The sequence below is a fragment of the Caretta caretta genome, chromosome 3 (assembly GCF_965140235.1).
Source record: "Caretta caretta isolate rCarCar2 chromosome 3, rCarCar1.hap1, whole genome shotgun sequence".
Classification (NCBI taxonomy): Eukaryota; Metazoa; Chordata; order Testudines; family Cheloniidae; genus Caretta; species Caretta caretta.
Window position 1 is genome coordinate 209,847,933 of NC_134208.1, and position 12,583 is coordinate 209,860,515.

General features: G+C 43.6%; 1 protein-coding gene and 1 long non-coding RNA gene across 17 annotated transcripts in view; one reads left to right on the forward strand and one right to left on the reverse strand.

The window, feature by feature from the left end:
* The window catches only part of LOC125633257 (uncharacterized), a 317,997-nt gene that overhangs the window by 247,167 nt on the left and 58,247 nt on the right, over positions 1 to 12,583 (forward strand). The window lies entirely within an intron of this gene.
* BCL2L11 (BCL2 like 11) overlaps positions 5,111 to 12,583 on the reverse strand; it is a 50,812-nt gene continuing 43,339 nt past the window's right edge. For 13 of the 14 annotated variants that reach the window (XR_007355546.2, XM_075127317.1, XM_048842297.2 and 10 more), the window contains one exon: positions 5,111 to 10,284. Coding sequence is in view for 12 of the 14 variants with exons in the window: in XM_075127317.1 (XP_074983418.1) it covers positions 10,198 to 10,284 (87 nt within the window). In the remaining 2 variants the exon portion in view is untranslated. The remainder of the gene's footprint in view (positions 10,285 to 12,583) is intronic. The other variant, XM_048842286.2, reaches the window with a different exon arrangement.

Sequence of the window (12,583 nt, forward strand, 5' to 3'; positions counted from 1 at the left end):
AAAAAATCACGGAATCATTTTCTGGGGCAGCCTGGGGACAGTGGAGAGAGGAAGAGGGTCCCGAGGTTCAGGCACTGGCCTGAGCCAGGTCTACACTCACAACCTTAGGTTGACCTAGCTACATCACTCAGGGGTGTGAAAAATCCACCCCCGCCATGTGGCAGAGGTAAGCCGGCCTCACCCCCACTGTAGACAGCGCTAGGTGGATGGAAGAATTCTTCCATTTACTAATGACAGGTTTCAGAGTAGCTGCCATGCTAGTCTGCATCCGAGGAAGGGAGCTGTAGCTCAGGAAAGCTTACGCTCTAATACATTTGTTAGTCTCCAAGGTGCCACAAGTCCTCCTGTTCTTTTTCCATTTACCTAGTTACGGCTCTCAGGAGGTGGATTCCCTGCGGTGACAAGAGCACCCCTCCCATCGCTGTAGCAAGCAGCTACCCCGAAGCACGACAGCAGCACAGCTAGATTGAAGTGTAGATGTCACCTGGGTTCAATTCCTGCTCTGCCACAGACTTTCCGTGTGACCCTGGGCAAGTTCCTTAGTTTCTTGGTGCCTCTGCTCCCCATGTGTGACGTGAGGATACCAACCCTGCCCTGCCTCACAGGGGTGTCGTGAGGATAAATATATTTAAGACCGTGAGGTGTTCAAATTCTGCAGTGATGGGGCCCACTAACTCGGACAGGTAGCTAGATAAGCACCGTGCTGCCATCCTAGAACGTTAATTCAGTCCAATGTATTTTCTCTCTCTGTGGTACGTCGAGGGAACCAGTTGCTGTAGGTTCTGAGCATGGTGAAATAAGGGGATGAGATGGGGCCCTGTCAGTGCAGCTTAGGAATTCTGGGTGATATGAAATTTGTTGTGACAGATCCTGCAACGGCATGCACTAGCAGGGGGGACTATATTGTATTACGTTTACATATCACTATGGGACAGGGAGAGAATTACCACAGCTCCTCCAGGAACTAAACACAGGGGGTGATATGCTAGCGAGGCATCACCTCCTGGTGTGGTTTGCAGATCCTGCTCCCGAGCTGGGTTTCCCTGAGACTAGGAGAAGAAAGGACTTTTGGTATGACAGGATGAACTTGAATTGACACAGAGCCTTCTGATCCAGCAAATGGACAGGACTGTCTGTCCGCGGGTGGAGGTCCAACCCTTGTAGAAGGGTTGGAAAGACTTTGACCAACTAGGGCCCCATAAGGTAAGGTGAGCATTTAGCACGTGTACGGGAACTCTTACTGGTGTTTGTTTTCTCTGTAATGCTTTCCCCTGAAGAAGAAGTGTGCTTGCTTAGAAAACCCTGGGTGGTAACTTCTGGCCATACACGGACCCTCGCTCTTGGAGAAAAAGCAACACGCAGGCACTGGCCTTCAGGCAGCCTGGCTTGCTGGGTGTATCGCAGTGGAAGATGATGCTGTGCGGCATGAAAACCCCCAGTCAGAAGGGGGACAGATGTGGGTCCCTGCCCAAGGGAGGTGATGGCTGGGTGTCAGGAACCTTAAGTGGGTGCCCTCAAGGGACCATGGAGGGGAAATAGGGGTGCAGTTACCCTGAAAGGGTGACAAATGTATCGTGAAATTACCGGGCCTTGGAAAGCCCGGAGATGCCCCAATGCTGACTGACAGGACTGCAGCAGGCGTACACCAGGGAAGGCTTAATGGTGATGACAGTGCTTTGACCATACAAAAGTTATGTGAAAAAGTGACAGAATTCTAGGGGGAAAGCAGTTTTATCCATCCTCGTTGAGGGGAGGGTTTTTTTGGAGCAGCGGAAAGTTACCAAAGAGACAGAACAAAGGAAGCCAAGTGTTGCAAGGAAACATATAAAGAGAGCCCCACAGGGAGAGGAACTGTGGGGCAGGAGAGAAGAAGGGGGGAAGAAGACATCCAGCGATGTAACAGCCTGCATGTGGCAAGGAATCCCAAGGGAAGGGAGACCTAGAGAAGTGCAGTGCAGGTCGGAGGTTTGGTTTTTAAATGATCCGTCCTCTTGTGTTTTGTATGACGAGGTGAGAGAAGAATTGTTAGATTCTGGGCAAAGTGTCTCTATTTAAATGCTCCACAACTGCTATGTTCCTCTGGTCACCCTGAGGTGGAGTTCCAGGGGAGGGTGTGTGAGAGGACAGGGCAGTCTGAACGGCCAGGAGTAGGCCCAGGGGCTGAGCAGCAGGATCCGCTCTCAGGAAGGAGCGTTTGACTGCAGGTCTGCACCCCAAGATGGGGACAGTGGCTGGATGCTGCTCAGACTCCAGAGGCTTGGCTTCTCCTCCCAGCACTCCAGGGAGCACCTCATCGGATCTGTGACAAACAGCACTGGTCTCTGCTCTTTGCTTTCTGGCAGCCTGTGCTTCCTTTTATGTAAGCCTTGTGGTTCCTTTCTTGTGGGCTGGTGCTGGCAAGAGGGTGCATGTCACACTGGACACTGCAGGAGGTCACACAGCAGAGCGTTCTGATCCGAGACGCAGCATTCCACAGCGCCGGAGTCTCGCGTGGTGTGTTTCTCTTGGCCATGCCCTCGGTTAGCACGGTATCTCCAATGTCAAAGCTACCCCTGCAGTAATCGGGCTCAGCCGCTGGTGGGATTTCACAGATTAATAGGTTTTGAGTCCAGAAGGGACCATTGTAATAACCCAACTTGACCGCATAACACAGGTCATAGACCATCCCTGGATTAATTTCTGCTTTAGGTTTTAAAATTGCCAGTGATTGAGAATTCACCGCCACCAGTGGAAGAATTTACCCAGGGGTTAAAAGCGTGTGCTTTGTTTCCAGGTTGAATTTGTCTAGCTTCCACTTCCAGCCTGGGGATCTTCTTGTACCTTTGTCTGCTAGACTGAAGAGCCATCTATTATCCTCGTGTAGACACTTAGAGACCGGTCAAGTCACCCCTGAACCTTCTCTTTGATGAGCTGAATAGTTGTGATAAGGCAGGTTTTCTAACCCTTCAGTCATCCTTGTGGCTCCCCTCCCATTTATCAAAATCCCTCTTAAATTGCGGACACCAGACCTGGGCACAGAATTGCAGCAGCGGTTGCATCTGTGCCAAACGCAGAGGTAAAATCACCTCTCGCCTCCTACTCAAGAGTCCCCTGTTTATGCCTCCCAGGATCCCATTACTCTGTTTAGCCCCAGCCTTGCACTGGGAGCTCACGTTCAGCTGATTCTCCACTAAGACCTCGAAGTCCTGTTCCGAATCCCTGCTTCCCAGGCTAGTGTGTCCCCCACCCTGGGGGTGTAGCCGACATTCTTTGTTCCTACATAGTCAAACACTAAGGCCCAGATCCTCTGAGGCCTCATGCACCAGGTGCATGGCAGGTGGAAGGTGGAGCTTCCTGCCTGAAAGCTGGCTAGGTGGGGCTTGAGTACTGCAGTCCAAAAATCACCCACCTAGTGCTCTTGGTTCTGACCCACCCACTGGCAGGGCACCGCTAGCCAAAAACCAGAGCCCCTCGCAGAACCAATTTAGTTCAGATCAAAGTTCCCCTTTCATGGTTTTTTGCTCTCCTTGTTCAGCTGTTTCTCCCATGACTTCACTGTCCATCTCCTCCCTTCATCGGTGTCCCTTTGCAGTCTATGCTTAGGCCCGCCCTCCAGTACCTCCTTGACACATTGCCTCTGTACAAATGACTTCCAAACCTAGCAGCTCACTCCTGCCCTCAGCCCATGCTTGCTGCTCTGTCCTCTCATCCTGGATGACCCCCTACTAAATTCTCATTTTTCTGCCAGACTCCACCCCAGCCCTTCCTGTCACCCACATGCTAGCTGTTGCCAAATCCTCAGTTCTTCCTGTGCACCATCTTCCACGTCTACCCCACACCCCATGAGTCCTGTTGCTGGAACCCTTTGCCGCGCCTGCATCCTCTCTGCGCCAGGGCTTCCTCACTTTACTCCTCTCCTGCCTGTTACCTACCTCCAGCCTGCCACTCTCTGACACCTGTCACTGACCACTTCACATGCCCTAGCAAGGCCAAGCTCAGCATCATCCTGTCAAGATCTTCCCTCGCACGGATGGCTCAGGAGACTCGCAGGACCCTTATGCCCTTCAAAGGCTCCCACATAACCACTGCTTCCCTCTCCCACTTTCACACCTGAAACCCCACAGGGCACCTTCTGACATTCCTATTCCTCCCTACAGTCCCCTGTTGAAAGCCGAACACTGACTCTTCCTTTGTTATATAAAATCCTTGTCATGGTCACTTGCAGTATAAATTCAAGAGACTCTAGTACTGCCGCTCTGCAGCATGCTGGGGCCCACAGTGTTGCATCCCCATCCTTTATTCACCTTCATCCAGTAGCTAGGATCTAGTATTGCTCCTGGAGCTAAATTCAGGCTTTGGCTTGGTCAGGAGACTCCCCTGGGTGGAGCTCTGAGTCCTCGCAGATCTCAGCAGGGATCTGGGCTGTGTCTAGCTTTGCTGTACAGGCCATGCCTACCTAGGCTGCATTTGATTGTTTCCCCCAATGTATTAACTTGCAGATTTCCAAGTCTAATCTTATTCTCATTTTCTGCCCATCTTGCTCCTCACAAGAGCCCATTTGTTTTAATTTTGTCCTCCATGGCATTTACAATGCCTGTAAAACGAGTGTCATGTAAAAAAATGTTTTGGATGTACTCTAGTCCCCCCACTAGCTTCTTATGGGCTTGATCCAAACCCCACTGAACTATCACCCTCCCAACCAGCTCTTTAATTCCATGCCAGTCCACGTGACGTAACGAGGGAGTTTGATACTCCGTGTGCATGGGTAGAAAAGCAACCCCGAACCTGACTTGGAGAGAGACAGCGCTACTCATTCCTCAGGTGAGGTGCTCGTCCACAGCAGCAGTCTGTGTACAGAGAAGCGTGGGGGAATTCAACGCACACCATGGAAACGTTTCACAAAGACATTCCAAGGGTATGGTTGAAATGTGGTATGAAAGAAGTGCGCTCTTCCAAACTCCATCCTGAATAAGGACATGGAAGATGCTTAAATTAAGCAAGGTTAAAATGCCTGGAAAAGCGAGTGGCACTTGCATGTATCAGAGACAGATAATTAACGCTGATCTACAATTCCCTACATCTTATTTCAGAAGAGCATAAAATTTTGAATTTGAGAAAAATAATACTCATCACAAATAGATGGAAGTTTTATTTATATAAAATTCATTAAGAACATAAAAGATTGCATCTTAAAAAAAGATCTGTAGCTATGTACAGCAGTATTGCACAAGTAAAGTGGCAATTACCCTGTCAAAAATTCATCAGTGCAAACCACAAGTAAGCCAGGGAAATTGCAATAAAAATGCTACATATGCTGGGTCGTATGAAACAAGTTAGTGATTAATCAGTACATGATCAGTGCTGTGTTTGTTTGTACCTGATCAGGAGCTTTACTACAGTAATGAGTGGTCTTGAAACCAGGATGCAAAAGTTTACAAATCAAAGTAGAAAGTAGTTCTATAAATAACTTGCAGGGGCTTCTTGTTTAGGAGGTAACAGCCACTTCCTGCACTATGTAAACTGAGGATAAGGTGTTTAATATCCCAAAATAGGGTTATTATTAAGTTACCAGGAAGCACAATCAAGTTATCGAACTGAAATCTACAGCATAATTTTTAATTCTGGCAGCTGGATGAAGCAATGCAGCCAGATTCAGTAGGAGCACAGCGATGGTGAAATCTGAAGGCAGTGGAGAATGAGAAGGTGGGGAATTGGCACGTTGTATAGGTCTTGAAAAAGTGATTAACTGAGACTACTGCACTTCAGTTTAATAGTATGTTTGAATAAACTGCCCTTGGCCCCTTGGGATAATAATGTTTTGCTTAGACTGATGAAGTTATTTGTAACAAATTAATGCTTTGAACTACACAGAGATTCTGGATGTGGCTTTGGTGTTTGGCCTACTTTGCACCTCCATGTCACATTTTACTTCAAATCTCTGCCTTTATGTACTGTGCTGAATTACTGAGTCCAGAAAGTTAAGAAAAGTGGCCAAAATGGGGGATTTAAATTGTGGATACAATTTTCAAAAGAGACTTTAGGCACACAGAAACCCAAGTCCCCTGGACTTTGTGACACTGACTTAGGTACTTCACACCCTCTTTTGAAACTGGGACTTAGGAGCCTAAGTCACTTAGGCACTTTTGAACATTTTACTCAGTAACTAAACATTATTGATTGCACTGAATTAGAAGACAGTGCTCTAAACTGATCAATCACTAATTCCATATATACCAGTAAAAATTCATTAAAAACTTTACAGAAACTTAAATAAGCAGAAAATAAATATACAACATTTCTACAAGTTACAGCATTATGGAACAGTAGAGTGCATTAATTACACAGAAAAAAGAATCTACAGTATTTACCAAGTTCAATTCTAAAAAAGACTTAGAAAAACAGTAATTTACTTTATATGCTGTACAAAACTTTACATGACATAGTAAGAAAAGAAACAAAACATTGCACACAGACATTTGGCTCAGATTATAAGAATAATATGATGCCCTAATCTAATAAATACTCAAATATTTACAATTATTGAAGGAGAAAAAGCATAATACCATATCATACAAGTTTGGTAAGAAAAATTTGAATCTGGTTTCTCCACAACCAAAGAAAATTCTTCATAAAGTAGTTTTGGCAGGGTAGAGTATGGATTATATGGAATTAAGAAATTCCTCCACTAACAACGTAGCAAAAGTATTAACTGTTTTTAATGTCATGTTGAGATTGAAGAAAAAAACTCAACCACCCACAAATCTAACCTGGGCAGAGAGGTTGCCAAGGCACAAAACCAGTTTTAAATGGTCAAAAACAATGGGATTAGTTTTAGTTATTTTTTTAAAATACATACTGTAAAAACATCTGCAGGAAACTTCTTGATAAACAAGAGTGCAGAGAAGTCCAAGTCACATGGTGCCAATATCTTGTTCTTTAATGTTCATATAATTCACAGAATTGTTTTTTAAATCATTTATTACGCTTATAGTAAGCTAGTCTGTAGCCGTGGTGGCAAACCTGTTGCACTACCAGGCTAGAGGTAAGTGTACAAAGAAAGCACCCAAGTCTCCAGGCACTGGGCCAGCAGACCCTTATGAAGAGGTGGGATGGAGAGGGAGAAAATATGTAGTCCTGATGCCAACTCTCCCAAGGGCACTATTGAAAAGAACTGAAATAAAGTGCTCCACTTGTAGAAGCGCGCATGTGCGTGCACACGCGCCAATTGTAGAAGCGTGTGTGTGTGAGTGAGTGTGTGTGTGTGTGCGTGCATGGGGAATTGTAAACAGAAATGTCTTTGGTGTGTTCGGAAAGGTACATACAAGTCCAAATTTCAGAACCAGCTCTACTCTGTTCATCATGACAACTAGGGGACAACGTGGCCTTCTGAGGAGGTTTCAAGACTCTTATACCTGAAAGCACCTGATCAACTCTAACATCGTTCCAATAAGTGGCTAGGGCCCCATTCCGTGCAAAAGAGGACTGCAACCTCTAGCGTTGGAAAATCTGATTTTTGTCTAATCTGTTTAGTGGCTGTGTAACTCTGATGGGTGAGGAATGTTCAAAATGGAACAGAAGTAATACTCTCATAGCCCCCTTCCATCTTATTCTCACTTCTAGCACCTGGTAGCAGTGAGAACTCGTTACTGAACATACATTTATACCCGCTCCATTCACTACATGTAGGACCTTATGAATTCCCCACTCCCCTTTACACCTAGTACTTTGGTATGAGCCAAAGCCATGCTGTTATGGAAGTGATTATCTGCCATCAGCACTAAATTTCTGCTTGAAACTCCAGATACAATTTCCGTCACCAATATTTCTCTTAAAAAGTTAAAAAAAAAACAAAACAAAAACACAAACCACTGCTTTGATAATTGAGGCCAACTCCTAGGACAAAGGTTTAGCCTACAGAGCCAACATGTGCTTTTATCCTCTGGATTCACTGCTCACGGGGGTGGATTAATGCAACTGGGCAACAGAGCCATGTTTAGAGGAGCCCTTCCACCTGCCCCAGAGGCACCAGTGGTCAGTGCATAGAGTACATATTATACAAATTTACTTGTCAAAACTAAAAAAAAAAAAAAAAAAATACAATGGCACTCAGGATATGCTGATGAACATATTGCAACATTTTGAAAGTAGAGCTACCATATTTTTCTATGGTGCTGGTGAAACCAGAAATAAAATACGGCATTTTGAAGTAGACTGTAGCAAATAGAAACAAACTGAATCAAGCAAGCTCTCTGCATCACATACAAAAGGAAGCCAGATTCTGAAGACAATTCTGAAGCCAGATTGGGGTAAATTCTGCATTAATACACCGCACCATCTGAAGGAACTGTGCGCTCCCCAAAGCACCTGTCATGCAGTTTCCCATGGTGTAAAGGTACTATAAAACCAATATTAAAATTCAGTTTAAACCTAGATCTGTGGTTACAGTGCCCACGCAACAGGCTCGGGGGCAGCATTCAATATACACACTTAAAAATTAAAAATAAAGTTTTTCTTTCTGTGAAGTCCTCTTGGCACTTCTTGCGTCAATGAAGTTGTTACAGAATGCATCACTTTGTTATGATCTAAATACCAGAAGTTTAGAAGTCATGCAATCCATGGTATTTGTGGTTTCACAGAATGATGCCTTCTGGAATAACTTCAGCAACCCAAGAAGTGGTAAAGGGAGTTCTGTAGAAGGAAGATCTAATTAAAGAAAAAGGTAAGTTAAAACTTTGGATGCCTCCCACAACCGAGTTAGTGAGTCACTCCTGTATAGCAATCTTGATTTAACTTCATTCTGTTTTTGGTTAATCTTTAAACAAGTCACAGAATGTCTGATTTATGAATACAGTTAGTGCCCTTATAATTTTATTATTTTAAATTATGTGGAAGTTTTGCTAGAACTTTCAAAATGGCCCAACTTTTGCTTCCAATAGATATTTATTCATTCACTTGTGGGATTTTTTGAACCACCACAACCAATTCAAATATTGTACTATTGCTCTCAAGATGGATGTAACTCAACTGTTAACGTTTGTTAGTTCCTTGCATCTCTCAGAATAGGTCTTAAGTACAAAGCCAGCTCTAGCAAAAATCCAACACATTAAAAAAACAGCAATACCAACTGGGTTTATCAACAGTCACAGTAAAATATTAAGTGAAGTTTAAAATAGTTTCTAAAGTTATGCAACCCTCCAACTTTGGGTAAGATTGCAGTGTCTCAGGAACTGTTTTACCCCACAAATATTTTATTGTTCTATTATCCCCAACCTTCAACATTCTATATTATATAATACACAAATGTATCCAGACTCATTAGATATAAATTTTTAGAAAGGCAACTTGGTATGGTTTTTGAAGCATAACACTTTCACAGTTAAGCTGCAAATTTCAGGTCATCTTTGAGATTCCTGCTGGTAGGGTGGAAGAGGTGGAAGTTTCAGGGGGAGTGCGCCAGTTGCACTTGGCTGCAGTTTAAAATCAGTCAGCAGGAAGTATGCTGTTTGTGTGACACACACACAGTTGAATTTAGGGTGATAGTAGAGATTTGCAGGGTAATTGAAGTTCTGATGCAAATCCTTCCACCCTTCTTCAACCAGCTTCAATTCATGATTTTGCCGTTTTTCCATGAAAGGGGCTAAGAATGGAGGGAAAGCATGAATCTGACCCCTCCTTGCGGGGTGGGAGATGGGGGGGGGGGGGAGGGTAGACGACATCTGTACACAGTTATAACAAACTAAGGCAGCTCTGCAAGTTAGCTGGCTCAGTTAACTCCATTGCAGAATATATCAGATATTAGTCTACAGGTTTCCAGAAAACGGAGTATGAAAATCATTCAATAATGTTTGATCATCTTCTTTCCAAATCAGTCTTTTAAAAGTTCAAGAAAAACCAGCGTAAACACCACTCTCACATAAAGTCCTGCTTCACAAAGCTTTTATATATCCGTTTCCAAAATCCATCATGACGTGTTCACAGTGAATTCCCATTTAAAACCCCTCTGTCTTCTCATAGCAGACAAAATGAGACAGTCTATGTGCATATTTTTCACAAACACGGAGTCCTACTGCTCCTCCCAATGTATCTGGTGTCCTTTAGGAAAAGGAGGATTTGTTAGTTGCATATACAAGGTATGGAAAGGATACTACTGCTGCTTGGTTTTGCTGGATTCTGGTGACAACTGGACAATCTCAGAATGTCTCTCTCTGTAGGTCTCCATTACTGCAGTCTCCAAATGAGGCGGATGATATAACGTAACAAGCGCAAAACAATTTGATGGTTTACTGCTGGATTATCCAAGAAACCCTGTAACAGAAAAGATGTTTATTTTTTCATTCCTGAAGTCTCCTTTCCAGAAGTACCTATGACCAGCTTACACACTAACCAATTGCGATGGAACATTTTGAAATTAATAGAATGATGCTGGATAATACCAACAGCAAAGAGAATAGATTTTTTTATTTTTTATTTTTTTTTAAGAGGAGCAAGGTAGTCATTTGATAGGTCATTGTTTCCTTTGGTAATTCAATAAATTCTTCCCAAACCATTGTAGGGATTTCAAAAGCAAGTTAATCATGGTTTAATAGAGAACTCAAAGAGGATATTGAGGTTAACAAGGTAACTGGGTCTTTTTGTTTGAAAACTGTGGTCAGATATAGCTTCCATTTTGCTAAGTGGGATACAGTGGAACATTAACTTTGCACCTGCAGTACCTATATCAGATGAAAGGGACTCCTCCTCCTCCTCCTCACTATTTCAGGAACACGGTAAGAATGCATACATTAATTTAGAACAGTGGTCCCCAAACTGGGGAGCACAGAGGAACATTTGGGAGGGTGGGGTGCAGCAGGGTCTGGGTCAGCCCCCAGAGGGAGAGCAACCCAGCCCTGGCTCTCGGCCCCCAACCTCGCTCCCAGCCCTGTTCCTGGTGGGGCGCAGACAGATTTCATTAAGGGTAAGGGGAACGTGACATAAGAAGTTTGGGGACCACTGACTTTAGAACCACAGCAACGATCATTATATTTAAACTTGTTACATGTTTAATACACTGACACTGAATTGATTCTAAGATTGGCTACATATAAAAAAATAGCATGTAATTTATGCGATTTGGTACAGATGAAACAAAAAAATTGGGAAAAACCAACAACAAGGTATTCTCAGAGTATAATTGTGCCACAGTCCAAATAGCTGACTCTGAAAAATGTTTCAGATTCCCAACGGGTAAAATCTAGTAGCTGTAATTTAAGAAAACCAGTGATTTGGTGTAATTCAGCAAAGAAGCTAAATAAAGCTAAGGGCAATCTGTGCCAGAACTAATGAACTAGTGAACCTCCAATTGTTCTCAAGTGACCACCTGTGTAAACACTGTTTGGTCAACACTCAGGTCTATGTAACATGTAGAGACATCTAAAAACAACTTTGCTCTTTTCAGCTGAAAGGGGAAAATGTAAAATAGGGGAAAAAAAATTATAAACTGCACGTTTGTTATACAGTAGAACCTCAGAGTTACGAGGAACACCTCGGGAATGGAGGTTGTTTGTAACTCTGAAATGTCTAATTCTGAACAAAACATTCTGGTTGTTCTTTCAAAAGTTTACATTGACTTAATACAGCTGAACATTGACTCAAGGCAGCTTTGAAACTTAACTATGCAGAAGAAAAATGTTCCTTTTCACCATCTCAATTTAAACAAAACAAGCACAGAAACGGTTTTCTTACCTTGTCACATTTTTTTTTTAAACTCTCTCTTTGTTTCAGTAGTTTCTGTTTAACACAGTACCGTGCTGATTTTTTTGCATCTCTGCTGCTGCCACCTGACTGCGTACTCCTGGTTCCGAATGAGCTGCGTGGTTGACTGGCCAGTTTGTAATTCTGAGGTTCTACTGGGTTACGTTTTGACGACATTGAACTATTGGCAAGTTTTACACGTGGCAAATCGGGAAAGCAAGCAGCTGATGTGATACGAATGAAATAGCTGGCATGGAATACGAACACAAAAACACACACACTGCCAGATTGGTTGTCTCACTTCTGTTACGTATGACCACAATTTGGAAGACATTGTTCCAGGGTGACTAAACATATAGAAAAATACAACACACAAACCAACTCTCTCAATAAAATCAGATTAATTGCTTCATTGTTAGGAACTGAAAACTGTGCTAGTGATTTCCTTATTAATAACAACAATCATAATATCTGCACAGGAAGTCAAAAATGCTGTGAAAGGACACAGGCATGGCCTTTTAAAATGAAAACTTCCCCCTCTCTCTGCCTGACAGGCAGGGTAAGTAACTGTTTGGCTGGAAGCCTCTGGCCAGTTACGATCAGCACTGGTTTGCGACAGGTTAACGGTAATTATTCACACAAGGCAGTCAGCATCTCCCCAGACAGAGAAGAAACTCTGCAGCAGCTGGTGCAGTTTTCTCCAAGCTGTTACCCTGGCTCTCGAGAACTTGCCTGACATAATGGAATTGCGATAAGGCCAGGGCATTTCCTCTCTGTATCTCCGTAACAAGATGGGAGGAAAGCATTTTTCTGTATGCAATGCCTGCAGAGACACTTAACCACAACATGCGTTCTTTTACACACAGAATTGATT